Below are 20,482 nucleotides of genomic sequence, written 5' to 3' on the forward strand. Positions count from 1 at the left end.
CCAGGCAGGGGCTTTGCCGCTGAGCTAAATCCCCAGCCCCTATAATTCCACTTCTGTCTTTAGATATTTTAGTTAATTTTGCTGCTGCTTTCTTATTTCTTACCAAATGAGACAGAAGAAAATTTTTCTCCTACTTTCTTCTTTTCTAACTAGTGTCAGCCCATGACATGTAGGCTAGAGGACGGAACTAGAATTACTAAAATTAATACTTAATTTAAATGTAACTTATTCTTTTCATTCTTAGTATCTGTTCATGTGTCTCTTTACATTTACACCAGTGAAAGAGGGAAAAGCACATTTTTGTGGGCTTCATTGATGCATTGGCTGTGGAATGCAAAGATGATGGCCTCTGTTTTCTCCCTCTGGGAAGATGGGGCAAAGGTGAAATCCTGCAGATGAGATCCTGGGGGCTGGTAAGAGAGAGGGATGTAACTGGGAACATCAGTAGTGGGAGCACTAAAGAGGGAGAACAACTAACATGAACAGAAGACGGTGTTAGTAATAAAGGCCAAGAAATACTGCTTGTGTGTCATGCTGGAGACCATAGCTGAAGGTAAACAGTGGAAGATAACAAGAGGTGAGAGAGATAAGAGTGAGGATTGAGACCTAGAATATCTCAGGATCAGAATGAGTGACTGCTGAGTGCTCTTAAAGAGGTAAGACAGCTCCTTAAGAAAATCCGTCAATTTGAGAACTTGTGATCCCAAGTTTAGCACATTCATGATGTGCTACAGCTGTTGCACCCCTGCCCTCCACAGACAGCAACAGTTGCCCCACACCACTGCAGCTTGAAGGGGTGTTGAGGCCACTGATGTTCAAGAAGATGAGTCAGAGCCCTTTCATCTTCGGAAAACTCAAAGTTTTCTTTCCGTACTGTGGTGGCTTTTTTTTTTTTTTGCCAGGACCTGATATGCTCAGTGGACATCACCAAGCTTGAGCTCTCTAACTACTTGTGCCCTTGCCCTTGCAAGAACTTGGCCTAAGCACCAAGACTGTCAGGCAGTCTTGTTTTTGTTGTCTTATCAAGGACCTCTCACATGGTGATCATCTATATGTGCCCACTTCTTACTAGCCGGGAATGGCAAAAACGGACAGAAACCTATGCGTAGGTAAGGTTTGGCTTGTGGCTAATGGGACATTCTGGACTCACATCCCCACGCCCTCTGCCCAGCAGTAGAGGTTAAGATCACATATCTAAAGGGGATTTCTGATTCCTATCAATTCATGTTTTCAACCTCCATCTAACCCCGCCCCCTCAGTTACCTACTGATGCCAAACACAGTTGGAAGACTATGTGCCAACTATCTCCCATCTCAGAGACTTTGAATCATATAATCCTAAGGGAAAAACTATGTTTATACCTTAATTTGAGAGCAAGTTCATATTTCTTTCACCTTGACATTTTCAACTGTAAATGAAGGTTCTTTTTTATTCCCTTTAGTCATCTCAATTTGAAGAATATACCAGGGATTTAGGTTCAAGATAGCATTGCAGTCTACATAAGTAAGTTTATGGATTTTTTCCTTTAGGAGAAAATTAGGGGTTTTTTGTTTTAAAGAGAAAAAAACAAAACAAAATTTCAAAACAAGAGGGGAAAAAAGATAATAGGAGGATAACAATGGTTAATACATTGCATATTTTTATCTTTAAATTAGTTACTCAGACTACAAGATATCAAAATTTATTTGCCCAAACAATATAAGTACAAATCTTTCTTTTCAAATGAACTAAGAGAAATTAGTAGTTTAACTATCTTAACTGTTTTATATATATATTTTTTCTTTTCTCTCCTTTTTCCCCTCCTTCTTTTCTTTTCCCTCCTTCTTTTCTCCATTCCCCATTCCAGTTTCTCTTTCCTTTTGGAGTTTCTTTCCATTTTACAGTATCTATTGTACATTTTAGATCTTACATATTCTCAAATTCTCATGGTAGGAAGACAATATGATGTTTGTACATATATGTCTGGTTTATTTCACTTATGAGTATGGTCTCAAGTTGTATCCATTTACCTATAAAAGTCTCCAGTTCATCCTTCTTTATGTCTGAATAGTACTCCAATATATAAAAAGATAATATCTTTTTTATCTATTCTTTTGTTGATGGGCATCTGGGTTGTTTCCAAGATTTAGCTATTACAAATCGTGCTGTTATAAACATGGGTGCACATATATGACTGTGGTAGGATGTTTTTAATTCTTATGGGAAGATACCCAGCAGGGGAAAGCTGGGTTGAATGGGACCTCTAATTCTAATTTTTTAAGGAATCTCCACACTGATTTCCACAGTGGTTTCACCACTCTACACTCCCACCACAAATGGAGAACGGTTCTTTTGCTGATAGTCCCAACAGCATTTGTTACTGGGTGATTTCTTGATAGCAGCCATTCTTTCCAGGGGGGAGATGGAATCTCAGTGTTGTTTTAATTTGTGTCTCTCAAATGACCAGTGATGTTGAATATTTTTTCATATATTTATTTGTTGTTTGTATTTCTTCATCTGAGAAGTATATATTCATTTCAGATGCCCATTTTTAGACTGGGTCTTTAAATTTGGAAGGTTTAACTTTTTGAGTTCTTTATATGTTCTTGATGGTAATCCTTTGTCTGAGAAACAGCTGGCAAATATTTTTTTCCACATTGTGGGTTGTCTGTTCACTCTGTTGGTGGTTTCCTTTGCTGTGAAAAAGCTTTTTAATAAGATGAGATCCCAGTTGATTCTTTGTGGTAGTTCCTGTGCAATTGGGGTTTTATTCATAAAGTTTTTGCCTATACCAATATCTTCAAGAGTTTTACCTGTTCTATCTCCCAGCCAATTTAATGTGTCTGTTTTAATATTTAGATCTTTGATCCATGTTGAATTTAGTTTAGTGCATGGTGAAAGATATGGGTCCAATTTTAATCTTCAGCATGTGCAGAGCCAGTTTTTCCAGCACCATTTATTAAAGAGGCTATTTTTCTCCAAGTGAATGTGTTTGGCACCTTTGTCAAAGATAAGGTGGCTGAATATTTCTGGAGCTGTTTCTGCACCTTGTAATCTGTACCACTGATTTTCAAGTTTGTTTTGTTGCCAGTACCATGCTGTTTTTATCAGAGTAGCTTTACACTATAATTTCAAGTCAGGGATTGTGATGCCTCCTGCGTTTGTTATCCACAATTGCCTTTGCTATCCTAGGTCTCTTCTGGTTCCAAATGAATTTTTGAATTGTTTTCTCTAATTCTGTGACATATGCTATTGAAACTTTGAACAAAATTGCACTAAATTGGTATAACAGTTTTGGAAGTATGGCCATTTTCACTCTATTGGTCCTTCCTACCCAAAAGCAAGGGATATCTTTCCATTTTCTGATGTCCACTTCATTTTCCATTTTCAGAGTACTATAGTTTTCAATGTAGAGTTCTTTTATATCCTTTGTTACATTGATTACAAGGCATTTCATTTTTTGAATGCTATTGTGAAAGGTGTTTCCCTAATTTCTCTCACTAAGTTTGTTATTTGTGTACAGGAAGACTACTGGTTTTTGAGTGTTGACTTTGTATCCAGCTACACTTCTGAATTTGCTTCTTAAATCTAGCAGGTTTTTTAGGGGAGTTTTTAGGATCTCCTATGTAGAGTATCAAGTCATCTGCAAACAATGACTTAACTTCTTTAACAAATAATAATTTAACTTCTTCCCTTCCTACTGTTATTCCTGTTATTTCTTTCTCTTGTGTAATTGCTCTGGCTAAAGTTTCCAAGACTATGGTGAGTAAGAGTGGAGATAGTGGACATCCTTGTCATGTTTCTGATTTTAGAGAGAAAGCTTTCAGTTTTTGTCCATTTAGTATGATGTTGGCTGTTGGTTTGCCAAAAATGGCTTTTAACAGATTGAGATAAAGACCATCTATTCAAATTTTCTTTAGGATGTTTATCATGAATAGGTGCTGGATTTTGTCAAAAGCTTTTTCTGCCTCTATTGAGATGATCATATGATTTTTGTCCTTGGTTCTGTTAGTATGATATATTGCATTTATTGATTTATATATGTTTTCCTGCAGCCCTGGGATGAATCCCACTTGGTCATGGTGCATAATGTTCTTGATAATTTGCTGCATTCCATTTGTCAATATCTTGCTGATGATTTTTGCATCAATGTTCATTAGGGAGATTGACCTATAATTCTTTCTTATTTGGATCCTTCTCTGGTTTTTATATTGGGTAATTCTTGCTTCCAGGAATGAATTTGGGAGTATTGCTTCCCTTTCAATTCCATTAAAGAGTTTGGGAAGTAGCATTGTTAGGTCTTCCCTAAATTTCCTATAGAATTCGGCAGTGAATCTGTCAGGGTCTGGGCTTTTCTTTGCTTTAATTACACTTTTAATTTCACTGATTGATATTGGTTTATTTAGGATTTTTATATCTTCTTGATTCAGCTTTGGTAATTCATATATATCTAGGAATGTGTCCATTTCTTCTGCATTTTCCATCTTACTAGAATACAAGTTTTCAAAGTAGGTATAGATGATCTTCTGGATTTCTGCAGGGCCCATTGTGATTTCACCCTTTTCATTCCTAATTGTGTGGATTTGAGTCTCTTCTTTCCTTTTTTGATAAGGGTTTGTTGATTTTATTTAATTTTTCAAAGAACCAACTCTTCAATTCATTGATTTTTGGTATTATTTTTTAGTCTCCAATGCATTAATTTCTGCTCTAATCTTTATAATTTCCTCCCTTGAATGATCTTTTGGCCTTGTCTGCTCTTCTTTTTCTAGATGTTTGAGGTTCACTCTTTAGTTGTTTATTTGCATTTGCTCCGTTTTTCTGATATGGATATTCACAGCTATAAATTTCCCTCTTAGGACTGCTTTCATTGTGTCCCATAAGTTCTGGTATGTTGTGTTGTCATTATCATTTAACTGTAGAAACTGTCTAATTTCTTCTTTAATTTCATCAGTGAACTATTGGTTGTTCAGGAGGGTGTTATTTAATTTCCATGTGTTTATGAAGTTCATGTGGTTTCTTTTGCTATTGCTTTCCAATTTAATTGCACTATGACCTGATCACATACGTGGGATAATTTAAGTTCCTTGGCATTTACTTAACCATATTCTAGGAGCTAGTGTGAGATCCATTTTGGAGAATGTCCTCTGTGAAGCTGAGAAGAATATGTATTCTGAGGTTGCGGAGTGGAATACTCTGTAGACATCTACTAAATCTATTTGTTCAGAGGTTTGGTTCAGTTCTAATATATCCTTGTTGACTTTTTATCTAGTTGATCTGTCTTTCTGTGACAGTAGGGTATTGTGGCTCCCAAATACAATTGTATTAGTGCTTATATGATTTTTCATGCCTGTTAATATTGGTTTTATATTGTTGGATGCGGGTGCACTGGTATTTGTTGTACATATACTTGTGATTATTATCTCTTCCTGTTGAATTGTTCCCTTTATGAGGATGTAGTTAGTGACCTTCTCTGTCTTTCTTAGTCAGTCTTGGTTTAAAATTCACTTTATCTGCAAATAGAATAGCTACCCTTGCTTGGTTCTGGGTTCCTGTAACACAGAGTACTGCTTTCTATCCTTTGACTTTCAGCCTATGAATTTCTTTTTGAATTAAATGTGTTTCTTGTATGCCGCATACCGTTGGATCCTGCTTCCTGATCTGTTTTGCTAGTGTTTCTTCTGTTTGGTTAATGAGATCCTTAATATTGATGTTCATAACTGATATGTATTGACTTATCCTTATCATGTTATTTTACTGTTGTTGGCTTCCCTCTTTTATTCACTCCTTTTTAATTGTTTGCCTTGCCTGGTGGATTCCTTCAATTGGGGTTCATGTAGTTGTCGTCCTTGTTATATCTTTCTAGAATGTCCTTCAAAATATTTTGGACTGCTGTTTTGGTGGTCATAAGTTTCCTCAGCTGTTCTTTGTTGTGAAAATATGTTATTTCTCCATCAGTTTTGAAAGAGAGTTTTACAGGGTACATCAATCTGGGTTGAAGGTTGTTTTCCTTTAGAACTTGAAATACTGTACTCCAAGCTTTCCTTGACTTGAAGGTTTGTGTTGAGGAATCAGCTGTGATTCTGATGGCCTTTCCTTTATAGGTGATTTGTTTCTTTTTCCTAAAAGTTTTTAAGATTCTATCCTTGTGTTGAATTTCTGGAATCTTTCCCAGCATGGTGGCACATGCCTGTAATCACAGCACTCAGGAGGCTGAGGCAGGAGGCTGAGGCAGGAGGATTGCTGTGAGTTTGAGGCCAGCCTGGGCTACAAAGTAAGTTTAAGACCAGCCTGAACTGCAGAGCAAACCCTGCCTCAAAAAAAAAATTTTCTGGAATCTTGAATATGATATGCCTAGCTGTAGTTTTTTTGATCATTGCTAAATGGAGTTCTGTGTGCCTCACTTATTTGTATGTCAAATTCTTTTTCTCTACCAGGAAAATTTTCTGCCATGACATCTGTGAACAGTTTTTAATATCATTTGTGCTATCTCCTGCTTTTTCTTTGACCCCAATCAATCCTAAGTTATTCTTTGCCCCATCTAGCTGCTGCTGTCATGGTCGCTTGCTATTTTTAAGAAATCTTTCTTTTCATGATTGCTAACCACAAGCCTGTCTTCTATGTCTGAGATCCTGTTTTTACACTGGCTTAATCTACTGTGTATACTTTCAGGGGAATTTTTATTCTCCTGTATATTTGCTTGAATCTGCCTTATGGACTCCATTTCTTTCCTATGCTGAGCATTCATACCTTCCATAATTTCCTTAAGTTCCTCTATTATTTTGTTTGTTTGTTTCTGCTCTAAAGTCACTAAGCATGGTTTTCATTGTGGACACCATCTCTGCCGTTATCTGAGAAATTATTTCTGATTTGATTTTTTCTGGAGCCTCATTCTGGAGCCTAATTGCTTTGTTGTTACCACTTCAGAGAGGCCAGGTGGGTGGCTTTCAGATTGTTCTACCTCATTGCACACTGGGTTTGCCTTTGGTGAACTGGATGTCTGGGGTTGCATCTTATTTAAATGTATTCTTCTTTTCTTTTTTTTTCTTTTTTAGTTTAATTCCTGGAGTGATCCTTGTAAATTGCTTATGGTGGGTTGCTTCATTACTGGTGTTTAGAACCTTTAGGAAATGACAGCTTCTCCAAGGTATCTTCCAAGTGTAGCTGGCTTTTGGGTTTTGAGTCTGTTGCAAGATTCTACATCTTTAATTTGTTGGGGATGAGACGTTAATGGCTGTTTGGCCCAGCCCCTGATTCTTTGGCACTGTGCCACAGTAGTTTCTGTGAGCCTTACTGAGAAAATTACTTTTGAATCCAGGCCCAGAGAAAACTCAGGTCTGGGACTCTAGGACAAGCTTTACCACATAGGAGTGTCCTCTGTGATCTTATTTGGACAGGTATTAGTTACACCCTGACTACACATATTTAAGCTAGGTGCTCTCATGCCAGCAGGAAGCAGTTATGGCAAATGGAGGACATGTTTATCCTTGGGATAAATATTTGGGTGGATGGTTTGTCTTTCAAAGTATTGACTGCTAATTATAAATAAAACTATTTTGCTGTGTTTTAAACACTTATTCATTCTCTTGTAGGATCTTGTGGATGCACTTTATATACATTAGGGAGACCCAGCTCATGTATTTCCATTGAATAAATCTGCTAAAGGAAAAGGTATTAATTCCCCCAGCTCCTTTTCAGACTCAGACAAGAAAGAAATCTCACTGATAAGAAAACAACAAGCTCTATAACAAACTGTTAACTCCTGACAGGAGATTTTAGCCTGAAGTAGCAGTAAAAGCACTGGCAGAAGATGACATCAATTGTAGAGTAAGTGGACCAGCTCCTCTTCTATGTAGCTGGGGGACTTGTCTTCTGTTTTGGGGAGATTTGCATCAATTCCTTCTCAGGCTCCTTCCAATCTGACATTCTCTAGAGATAAGGAACAGGCACTCAGACAGTGACTTTCTGAGGGGTTGTCTAGCCAAGTTGTGGAGTAGGCATTCACATTTTGATAAGGCAGTAAACATAGGAGTGCCATGGAAGAGGTGCAGACTTTGGAATTCAAGGGACCTGAGCTTGCACCCTAATCCTGCCACATACTAACACATGATCTTGGGAAGACTACTTGCTTTTCCTTTCCTGAAGTTTCCTATATATGGAAAAAAAGATGACAATTTCAACATCCTAAAGTTGTTTTGAGGGTTAAAAGAGATAATATATCTATTTTAGGTATTCACTTGACACAGTACATGACATATAGTGGAGTCCAGTAAATGTTAGTTAGTTCCTTTACCACTTTATTAACATTGAAGTCACATTTGTAAGAGTTCCAGAAACTTGAAAGGTAATACACCATACAGCTTCACCTTACACTGTATAAGAATTTCTATCTTTTTTTGAGTAGGCACTTTCATATTAACAAAGACACATTTAGTACTACTTCTTTCAGTGTATACTGTGACTTATCATTTTCTTTTGCCTGTGTTTATAAAAATTCATAGTAAATGCTGATTTCCCTTTCCCTTGGTAGCTGTAATTGCTGTGCTAATTTAAAGGTCTGATTACAAGAACAAATGCAGCTGTGTTACTCTCAGTCAGCATGGCCCTGGTGTACTGTGTGTGTCCAAGCACAATGCATACCCTCTGCTTACAGTGTTTGGGAGGAAGTTTCCCATACCACAACCTCACAAGCAGTATTTAACCATCTCAAACTCTGAATCTGAGGTTAGTTTGGAAATGAAAAGCCATTTGGGTTTACCACAGCAGACAAGTAAGAGGATAAGGCGTATCTAAAGCAACCCACTTGGAGCTAGAGCCAGACCTGGGGGGACCCATGGGGAACAGGGAGCCAGGTGGGAGTCAGGTCAATATGTCATATGAGAACAGATCCAGGAGGCTGGTTTTTTGTGTGTGATGGAAACACACATGTCTTCATATATTTGCACACAAATTCATAGGTATTATTTCTATATCTTGAGCTCTGCCCTATCAATACCAGTGACTATATGTTTGTGGGTCAGAATCTCATCTTTTCTCATCTAGACATTTCTATAGTCTCTGTATTGATTTCCTAATCTTTAGTGTCTCCTATCCCTGATTCAACTCCTACTTTAACTTCTATCAGCACAATTTTTAAAATATGAACATCTCTTCTTAGAATGATTTCCAGGACTCCCTCCCACCTGTCATACAAAGTTCACACTTCTTAGCACAAATATGAGGCCATTCTTGAGGGGATTTTCCATCCTCTTTGTTTTCACTCTCCAGTGTGTGCTCACTTGCAGCAAACTCATAGATCTCAAGTGTACCCCAGGCTACTTATTCCCTGGTTCTCTCAGCTCAGACAACTCTAATGTCACTTTCCTGACAGCTCCACACCAAATAAGGGCTTTTTCCACTGTGTCTCCCTGTTCATTCCACTGCTATGACCCTTATCACACTCTTGTATGTGTTTGTTTCTTTTATTTTTATCTTATGAACTGTAATAGGATCCCCCAGACACAGTGACTGTTCTACCAGTTCTTGTAGCCCCAAGAGCCTGCCTTGGTAATTCACGCAAATGGCTGTTGCTTCATGATATTTGTTGATTGAATGAATTAAGAAAGACTCACTGAATTTCCATTTGTAGGTACTAGCTCTGTGTAAAACCCATCCACTATTAGTCTTGAAATCCACTAGGGATTCTAGATACACACACCATGACTGACTCTCACTCTTTTATTCCTTTTTGAACTCTCCTTGTATAGATTCAAGAATGAAGGGAGATCAACAGCAAATCTGTGACACACTTATGCAGATCTTTGACTATTCAACTTCTCTGTAAATCCACTCCCTTGGTTTCGCAGCACTTGAAAGTCTAACTTTTAGATCTTTGCTATTCACTAGCTACTTGGTAACTACAAGAATAGTACTTAAAGCCAGGTGTGGTGGCATGTGCCTATAATCCCAGCACTAGAGAGACTGAGGCAGGAGGATTGTTGTGAGTTCAAGGCCAGCCTAGGCTACAAAGTGAGTTCAAGGCCAGCCTGAGCTACATATTGAGACTCTGTCTCAAACCCCGCCCCCCAAAAAAGAACAGTACTTAAAGAAAGACAGAAACTAACATTTTTAGTTTTTTGGGTTTTTTTTGTTTTTTTTTTTTCTGATACCAGGAATTGAACTCACGACCTTCTGCTTGCCAGGCAGGTGCTGTACCACTGAGCTAAATCCCCAGCCCTGAAACTAATATTTTTAGAGATGCCCTCAAATATCTTTCTCATTTAGTCCCAATAACATCCTTTGAGGTATAGTCATTTACCAATTCTTCTTTTTCTTTTAGGATGAAGAAACTGAGGATCTGAGAAGTTAAGTAACTTGCCCAAGATCACACGCAGAACAAACAGAACAGCCAGAGTCAAATGCACTCTGATTCCAAAGTTTGTGCATGCTCTGGTTGACTGTGTTCTCTACAAACCTCAGTTTCCCCATCTGAATCCTCACAAGAAGTAGGGAATGGTGCCTGTGCAAGTGCTTTTCTGGTTGTTATGTGTCTCTTGGCTGAGGGGAGTTTGTCACTTTGGACTTTCACAGAGATGACTCTTCTCCAGGACAAGCACTTGCTGCAGTGGTTCTAGCAATTCTCAGCCACAGCTCTCCAGTCTAGACTATGACCTTGATCTTTCTCTTTGTGAATGTTTCCTCTATGCCAAGAAATGCCCTAAAATACTTCACAGACATTATCTCATTTAGCACTTTATAAAAAGCCTATGGGTGACAACTATTTATTGATTTTATAGGTAAAAACACCCTTGAGGAATAGAATATGTAACACGCATCCCTAGGTCTTATAGGAAATTTAATCCAGAAAGTTTTTGGCCAGATATCCTTCACTCCACCCCTAGCCACTGCAATGAACCCCTCAGAAGCTTCAGGATTCTGCAAGGGCTGAGTTTCCATTCTCTGACCCCTGTAGGCTGGTAAGTGGTTGCTACCATCTCTGCCCAACACTGTGTGCACTTTAGCTCTGAGCCTTCCTATGTCATGGGCAGCAGGTTAAATAAAGACCCAGAAGAGCAGGAAGGGAGATAGTCCAAATGCCAAAATTCATTCCTGGCTTTGCAATTTAACCAGACTGTGGTTGTCCCTCAGCCTCCATAAGTGCTTTCTGATCTGTAAGAGGGGTATAATATCACTTAGTTGTGATAACTACTAATATCACTAGTTGGGAAATGAGGCAGCTTCTCTGTAAACCTTCACCTTAGTTCCAGGTGCAGTAACAAAATAGCATATCACAGTCTGTGTGGCTTGAAAACATTTACTTCGCACCATTCTGGAAGCTGGAATCAGATCAGGGACCAGAACAGTTGGGTTCTGGTGAAGGCCCCTTCCCTGCTTGCAGACAGAACCTGCTCACCATGTCCTCACGTGGCCTTTCCTTGGTGTGTGCAAGCGGAGAAAGAAAGAGTGCCGGTACCTCGCAGGGAAACTAACCCTACTAAGAGAACCTTCTTTCATGATCTCATCTTAGCCTCATTATTCCCCAAACACTTCACTCTCAAACACCTTGGGAGTTATGGCTCAATATGTAAATTTAGCTGAGGGAACAAACTTTCAGCCCATAACAGCTTTGAACATGATAATACTACTTCATGAGCAGTTCCTATACTGCCCATGAGCAGTTCTTAATTTTTTAATAGGGCCTGCTGGCATCCAGAAAAAAACAGAGATATAATCTCAGGCCTCAAGAATTGCCACTTGAGGGGTTGGGAGCAATTGGTACTTTTTGTCTTACAATAGCAAATCAGTAAGGTGGGAGAAATCTGTCTAAAGTAACTTTTATTACTCTTTATCAACAATCACAATTTCAGTTTGTCCTAGAAGAGCGAGCCAAGGACGACATTCAAAGGAGCTTACTGAAAGGGTTCCCAGGGAGAAGACAAGAGACAGTTCAGCTGCTATCTGTCTCTTCTTTGTTTTTCACAATAAAAAAAAAAAAAAAAAAAAAAAAAAGCAAACAAAAAACCCAGAACCATTTTCCAGCATGGGAATGTGATCCTGTCTGACTCGAGCCTGTGTGCACGGAGGACAGTCCCAGAGTGTGGGACTGAAATGCTGCCGTTCACTCCTTGTTTCCTGGGTAGATTTCTTTCAGAGACATGATAATTTATTTAAAACAAAAGTCTACAGTTTTGCTGTAAGATCAGTAAGCTGAGCACCAAGCAGGAAAGACAATCCTGTGATATTGTGAACGAAGACCAGGAGTTGTAGAGTTTAAGATGCTGTCCCAAAGGGCATATGCCCAGCAGCTACCAAGATCTTCAATGTCAAGTGGCAGATGGGAGCCTAAGGCTCGGGGAGCTGGCAGGTTAGGAGTCCCCTCAGGGATGACAGTGGAGCTGAGATCCTCACAACTTGGGTCATTTATGAGGAGGATTTAATTCAAGGCCTCTATTCAGATGGATAGGAGACTTCCCTGAAAGCCTGCCGTGGTTTTCTGCCGCTTTCCTCCCTCTTCCCTTCCTACTCCTCTTTTCCTTTCCCCTTCTCCTCTTCACGCCCAGTGGCTATTTGTTGTAATAAAAGGAGAGAGTGTATTTGGGGAAGGATGTGGGGACTGAACTAATGGAATACACCAGGGAAAATAGTGCAAGAAAGAAATTTCAATTTCTTTTCTTTCCTTCTGCCTGGACTCCACAGGCAGTGAGGTGGCAGACTCTGCCCAGTGCTGCAAGCCAGCGGCTTTCCTCTTCTTTCAGCTCTGCCGCTGAAGGTGGGCCAGTCGCTTCAGTCCCTGGAGCCCGGGTCCCAGCCTGGATGGTGGACGTGGAACCTCACAGCATCACCACCATAACCCAATCAGATCCAGAATGTGAATATAGCTCAGCAGTCATAAGGAACTATTTATGTTAATAGTAATTATAACATCAACTAATGCTCCTAAAACTATGCACCAAGTACTATTCCAAGCTTTTGTATATGTATTAACTTTTTATGCTTCAGAATACTTTTTGGAGACAAGTACTGTTATTATCCCGATTTTTAGAATTTGAAATCAAATGTACAGACAAAGTAACATGCTCCAGTGGATCTGGAATATGAATCAGAGTGCTCTAGCCCCGGAATCTGTGCTCTGAACCGCTCTTCTGCAAATATTACTCAAACACTCGAGGAGAAAGTTATATGGGTCCTAGAAGAGTAGTCAGTATGTCCACACTATTGCTTGGCTTCCTTTCGTCCATAGCCTCAGTCCACTCCACTGGGAGCCAGTAGCCTCCAAGAAGCCCATCTTATTTGCCGCATTGCTAGCATCTGCCCCACCTCCAAGATTCTAAACTCTCTCAGCGTGAAACACACCTCCTTCCCGCTGATTACCCCAGGCAACGAGGGGAGGTACCTCAGCGCTGGTGACAACTGTGCCTTCCTACCCACATGTCCTCCATCCCCACTTCTTGTTGATTCTCCTGTCTTAGTGTGTCTCACACTCTTGGATTCCCCGTGCCACCTTGCACTGCATGTCTCACTGTGTGCTGTCAGTCCTGCACCCTCCTGCCCTCCTAGTCTCCCTGCTTGCTGTGCTGCTGCTATTTCAGTTGGCCCCAAACCCATCCTGAAACTACTTCTGAAGGCTTTGCCCTGCCATTCACTGTCCTGTTTGGAAAGATTCATGGCAACCTAGTGCCTGACAAACCTCAGTCTCTTTGGGCTATTGTGTATCTCTTATGATTAGACCTCACCAGCCTGGATGCCCCATTACTTCCATGCATAATCCCTGGAACTCGGGGCTGGGGATTTAGTCAGCAGCACAGCGCCTGCCTGGCAAGCATGAGGCCATGAGTTTGATTCCCAGTACCCGAAAAAAACAAACAAAACAAAACAAAACAAATAATAATCCCTGGAACTCAAGGAGGCACAACTCCACACTCTTGAGTTCTCTGACTCTTTGCTTTTTGCCCAACCAAGTCCACCTCCTAAAAGGACCTCCCAGGCCCTCCCCTTGCCATCTTCTTTTGTGCCTAGAAATTCTTACGGTCCTTAGTAGGTGCTCCTATCTTGAAGCCTCAAATTCACATCTTCCTCTGAGCTCCTTCAACACTGTCCTGTCACTCTCCATCTTAGAAAAAGCATGCATCTAGGTTTGAGGGCAACCTGGATTTGCAGCCCAGACACCTGTGTAGATACCTCCTTCTCCCTCACTACCACCCAACAGTTCTCAATGCTCTTCAACAGCCTGGCTTCATCTTTTCATTTTTTTTATTACATTCCTCGTCCATGTCCTTACACTCTAACTACTTTAATGTAGACTGTGGAAGGTGGTGTTTAACATCAGGGGTCACAGAACAAACATCTGAGTTTGAATTCTGACTTTGCCTACCCAAACTATGGGACTTTGGGAAGAGTATATAAGCACACTGTGCTCAGATTCCTAGCCTGTAAATAGGGTTATAATAGTACTCCTCATGTGGCTGTTACAAGGATTAAATTAGCTAAGGCATGCAAAGCTCTCAAAATAGTACACAGCACATGGGAGGTGATTAAATGTCAGTCCGTCACTGTACTGGGTCCTTGGTCACATCTCTCTTGTGTGACAGTAAGTTGGAGACTAGGAAGTGGCCTTAGACTTTGCAGAGAGGAGTTTCTGTGGCCAAAGACTAAGAAATCAAGTCCTCTGCCAGGCCGCATAATGTCTGACGGAGACTCAGTGAAATGCATGTAAGAGACCCAGAGTATTTTCCTGTGGGAACCCTCAACATCCTGACTGTCCCTGGGCACTGGGTCCATGTGGTGCTCCAGAGGAGGGTGACTAAGTGCTTCTGCTCAGCAGTGGTGACTGACTCAGGAATGATTGGGCTGAGGGTTGTGAACTCCAAAAGCCCTAATCACCAAGCCCTGCCATACATTTCCAGTCATACTCCCTGCCCCACCCCTAGGCTTCCATGGGGGGGGAGGGTGAGGCCCTCAAGGGAGTCATATGCCTGCCCAGCACCCTGGCATAACCTGGGGGAAACTGCCAGTCTTCACCACCACTCATCACCTGTGCCCACCCACAGCCTGAGAGGGGAGCTCTGCTCCTGTGAGCTTCTCTGCACCCTCCTTCACAGTGAGTGAGGGGATTCAACAGATTTGGCTAGCTCCCCAGTGCATGGCCAGAGAATCAGTGCATATGGTGCTGGAAGGAACTTTACAGGTGGGGTGTAGGGTAGCTTTTTGCTCTGCAGATGTGGAAACCATTCTGACAAGCAGGATGGTTAGCAGTGAGCTCAGAACTGGTACCCTAAGGATTGGTTTCCAAGCTCTTGTACTTTTCAGGAAACACTGATAAAGTGAAAAAATGAACCTGCTTGTGCATGATGAGGAACAGGCAGAAGCAGGCACAGGGAAGCAAGCCCCAGACACAGAGCTTCACAGAGCCTGCTCTTCCCAGCTTCACACAGAAGCCTAGTCTTGTTGGCTTAGTCTTACTCACCTCCATTTCCTTTTTGCAGTCACCCAGTTTCCCTACTACTTCCCCAGGAAACTTTGAGACCCAAGTGAAACTATTCTCCCAGGAAAGGCTGGTGTGGTTACTCCCAGCATCATTTAATTTTCAAAGCTTGGCGTCAAGCAGGTCTGAGCTGGAATGGAAATACTTGTGGCTGTGGATAAGGTACTTAGACCCTTTGGACCTTGGTTTCCAAATCTGCAGTGTTCTACAGTAAAGATTAGATTGCATGATGTGCAGACATTCCTCAGAATTCTGTCCGGTACACAGCAGGCGGTGCAGTGCTTGTTACTAGTGATACTGCCTGTTCTCTTTAAGACATTCGGACTGTATATATTATGCCGAGTTTCAGATGCATCAGAATTACTTAGGGAGTTTTGTAAACAAGGCATTTTGATTTGGTAGGTCTGGGAAGGAGTTGGGGATATTTCTAAAGTTTGCTAAGGCAATTTTCATGCGTGTTTGAATTTGAGAACCACTACTCTCCCTCGTTATCCATAGTTATCCTATCATGAATGTGACTAATGTTCTTTCCCATTGTTTCACTGCCTGCTTAAAAGCAGTTTTGTAGATGGGCTGACCTTAGGTATAGGAACTTCTCTTTCTCTGTTTACCCCTCCTAATGAGCCACATGCCACCAAGACACTGTATGAGAGAAGAGTAAAGTAGAAGAGCACAAGGATTGGGAACAGAATTTGAAATTAGAAATCTCTGTGTTCCAAATCTGAGCTCTGTCATTTACGGGCTATGTGGCCTTTGGCAAGTTGGTTAATTTCTTCAAGCCAAGCTCCACGACCACTGTTTTCAAACTGCTTGTTAGAAATTTTGTTTAACCCCAAACTTGCAATTCAGTACATAGCATCCCTCCCCAAACCCACTTTTCCTCTCTCCTGTTTCCCAGGACCCCATTCATCATATCTGGTATCCTCTGTGACTTGGTTAGTTCTTCACCCCGGCATCTCCAGACCTCCCCTCCTTGCTATCCCTGACATCTCCACTGGAAATGAGATTTCCTTTTAGTTTCCTACAGACTCTCATCTAGCTCCTTCCCAGGTCCTGGGTGGTTCCAGATGAGTCTCCCTCTGGACAGCCCTGATTAACATCTCAAGCTGTCTTTCAAACCTGCACTACCTCTGTTGCTCACAGCCCTCTGCAGCACACACTGCCCCAAGCTCAGCCTTTGAACATCGTAACTCACGTCTTTAGCCTATGACTCACACTTATTAACATGGCTATTCAAGAAACAACAATTTCTGAGAAGAAATGCTAGAGGTTGGCATTCTGAGAAGATGCCAAGCTGTGTCTTTTCCAGGCCACAGAACTGATATGATCAAATCTGACTCATCATGTTGATTTCTCTTGGCATTTGGATTTGTTTGAGGTAAACACAGCAGGAGGTTTGGTTTTTACCTAAAATTATGTTGCTTTTGGGCTCAGAAGTTTGAATATTGCACCAAGTCCCTGTTTAAACCCTGTCTTTGGAGTAAAGAAAAATCATGGAACATACTCCCACTGATTTGTTTCATGGAAACCCAGAAAAGGCACAACTAGTATGAGGGTCACAGGAATTACAGAAGACAAAACCCACTCAGGTGTCCAGTGCAGGCCACTAGAGATTTCACTGGAGTCAGAGGCCCCAGCCCGCGAAGTTTAGCTGCCTTTGCAAAATGTTTCAAGAGAGAATTGTCATTCAGGGCCTTCTGAAAGAAATGCTTACTTCTGCTGCTTGCTCTTTTTCTCTTTACTGATAACATAGGCAGCTCAAGGCTTTTGTTCACATGTTATTGACATGGCCATGGACTCTCTTATAAAATAGATCAAAGCAATAAAAGTTTCACCAGGGAATTTAGATCTTTGTTGTTGGTGGTGAGTAAGTCATTGTTTGAAGAATCTCTGCAGTTCTCCTGGTTTGACTTAAATACTCTGACACAGTTTCCTCTCCTGTGTGCTTCATACTACCTCATTGTCATGGTGCTTGTTGAGCAGAATTAAACCTCAACAGTGCCAGTTCACTCTGTTAGTCACATCCAACTTCAATCATAATTTTTCACCCATCAAAACAGTCTAGGAGACACCTGGCAATAGCAAGTAGGTGGTAAATTCAGTCAGTAGGGTAAGTTCCATAGCTCATTAGGTAAGAATGATTGCTTTGCTCAAAATCTCAACATCCCTGGCCTTGCCGGAAGGGCCAAACCTGGACTGCAGGAACAAACATTAGAACACCAAGGCTCAGAAGACACGCAAGACAGAGCTTTATTTACTATTGGAAGACAGTTAAGGCTGGATGACGTTTTCTTCTGGTTTCACAGGAAAATTTCAAGTGGTTTTATCTTCACAGGACTCCAAATGATGAAGAGAGTTGTAAGGACATAAGAGGAATGGTATGTCTCTGCTGATGAGTTGGGGGGAGGGGTCTTGTCTAAACAGTGACATTTAGTCGAACTTTCTTCAGCTGAAAAGATTATTCCTCTCTTCTTAATTTTTTCCAAAGTTAAGGGCTTCTGTAGGAAAACAAATAAATGATTATAAATCTTGCCTCTTACTTGAAAGATGTTTTAGAACCCTACAAAAAAAAGCCATGCCTCTGAGAATAATCCAGCTGCTCTAAATGTTATGACAAAGGAATACAAGTTCAGGGACATGAACTCGAGATGCTAGACGTTCTCATGACCCTAAGAGTAAAAGATGGTGCTCCAGTTTCCAAGCCTGCATTTTCTTTACCCAGATGAAATCATCCATAGTCCCACTGAATTCTCTGTATCCTCAGCTTTGTACAGCAACAAGGGACATGCATGTGGCTCCTGGGTCTCTCTCTGCACAGCCTGGTGTGAGGTTAGTGAGGAATAAGAGTGAACTAGCTTCATACTATGGGACAATCACAGGTGCTTCCTTCTTGTTTTATTTTTTCATCCATTATTTGAAAATGGAAAATATCCAGGCTAAAGGATTCTGTCCATTTGAAGTCCATTTTCTGCAAGGACCACTGTCAAACTGATGCTCAGAGGATCTATAATTTAGTCATTGCTCACACAGTGGAGGGGTTGGAAATCTAGTCTTCTTTTCTTTTTCTTTTTTTTTTAAAGAGAATTTTAAAAATAACAAAATAACAACAATGACACATACAAAATGACATGAAAACAATAAAAATGATACAGGATTTCAAAACAAAATGATAGGAATTAATCATGGTTGTTATATTACATATTGTTATCTTCAAAGAGCTTGCCCAGATTACCAGATATAAAAATGCAAGATTGATCAAACAATTAAAGAGAATAAAAAGTAATGAAAAACATTAGAAATGATACAGAGCTTCACTAAACAAGATGATAGGAATTCATGAATGGTTATTATATTGCACATTGTTGTCTTCAAATTAGCTGTTCATATTACCAGATATAAGCATAAAATTGGTCAAAAGAAAAAAAAATAATAATAAATAAATAAAATTTAAGCATTAACTGTTCCTTTCATTAAACCAGTAGATATCAGCAGTATAATCATCCCAGCTATCCATATATATTTTTTTCCTTCCTTCTTTGTTTCTTTTTTCCTTTCCCTCATTCCAGTTGTTCTTTCCCTTTGAGCAACTTCTTTCTCTTTTACAATATCTATTGTACCTTTTGGGTTTTATTTAACTCTTTCAGGTTCTAACACTTGGGAGACAATAATATGTTTACACATGTGGGTCTGATTTATTTCACTTTGAGTATGGTCTCTAGTTGCATCCATTTACCTATAAAATCATCAGTTTATCTTTCTTTATAGCTGAGTAAAACTCCATTGTATAAAAATACCACATCTTTTTAATCCACTCTTCCATTGATGAGCATTTGAGTTGCTTCCAAGATTTAGCTATAACAAGTTGTGCTGCTATAAACATGGGTGTACGTATGTCATTGGGGTATGATGTTTTAAGTCTTTCTGGAAAAATATGCAGAAGGCAAATAGCTTGGTTAAGTGGGACCTCTAAACCTAGTTTTGTGAGGAATTTTCACTCTGATTTCCCCAGTGGTTTCACCAGTCTACACTCCCACCAGCAATGGAGAAGGGTTCCTTTTTCCCCACAGCCCCTCCAGCATTTGTTATTGGTTGATTTCTTTATGGTAGCCATTCTTTTTGGGGTGAGATGGAATCTCAGTGTTGTTTTAACATTTTTCAAATGACTAATGATATTGAACATTTTTTCATATATTTATTTACCATTTGTATTTCCTTGTCTGAGAAGTCTGTATTTCTCTAAAATGCTCATTTTTTGATTGGTTCTTTGAATTTTGGGGACCTGATTGTAATGCTTTATGTGTTCTAGATAGAAGTCCTTTGTCTGAGGGGCAGTTGGATAAAATTTCTTCCCAATTCATGGGTTTTCTTTTTATTCTGTTGGTGATTTCTTTTGATGTGCAGAAACTTCTCAATAAAATGAGATCCCAGTTGTTGATTCTTTCAAGTGTTTCACGTGCAATTTGGTTTTTATTCATCAACTGTCTGCCTACCCCTGTGTCTTCAAGAATTCTATTACTTTCTTTTCCAGATCATTTAGTGTTTCTCTGTTAATATTTAGATCTTTGATCCATTTTGACTTTAGTTTAATGCATGGTGATAGACATGGGTCTAGTTTTAGTCTTTGGCATGTGGAAAGCCAGTTTTTCCAGCATTTATTAGAGAGGCTATTTTTCTTCCAATGAATATTGTTTGACACCTTTGTCAGAGATAAGGTGGCTGAGTGTGTTTGTAGTTGTGCCTGTAGCTTCTAATCTGTTCCATTGATCTTCAGGTTTGTTTTTTTACCAGTACCATACTGATTTTATCACAGTAGTTTTGTAGTATAATTTCAAATCAGGGATTGTGATGCCTCCTACCTTGCCTTTGTTGCCCAGGATTGCTTTTGCTATTCTAGGTCTCTTCTAGTTCCAACTGAATTTTAGGAATGTTTTCACTAGATCTGTGAGGTTTATTAATGGTATTTAATTAGAATTGCATTGAAGCTGTACAACAATTTTGGAAGTATGGCCATTTTCACTATGTTGATTCTTCCTATCCATGAGCAAG

The 20,482-nt window shown here is 40.1% G+C and overlaps 1 protein-coding gene across 5 annotated transcripts in view; it reads left to right on the forward strand.

The window, feature by feature from the left end:
* The window catches only part of Me3 (malic enzyme 3, NADP(+)-dependent, mitochondrial), a 220,084-nt gene that overhangs the window by 24,495 nt on the left and 175,107 nt on the right, over positions 1-20,482 (forward strand). The window contains exon 1 of one of the 5 annotated variants that reach the window (XM_013512069.1): positions 17,797-17,814. The exons of the other annotated variants lie outside the window; for them this stretch is intronic. Within the exon in view, the coding sequence (XP_013367523.1) occupies positions 17,812-17,814 (3 nt within the window). The 5' untranslated portion in view covers positions 17,797-17,811. Of the gene's footprint in view, positions 1-17,796; positions 17,815-20,482 lie in introns of those variants that run through there. 5 annotated transcript variants of the gene reach the window in all.

Source organism: Chinchilla lanigera, unplaced genomic scaffold, assembly GCF_000276665.1.
Source record: "Chinchilla lanigera isolate Chin_1 unplaced genomic scaffold, ChiLan1.0 scaffold00013, whole genome shotgun sequence".
Taxonomy (NCBI): domain Eukaryota; kingdom Metazoa; phylum Chordata; class Mammalia; order Rodentia; family Chinchillidae; genus Chinchilla; species Chinchilla lanigera.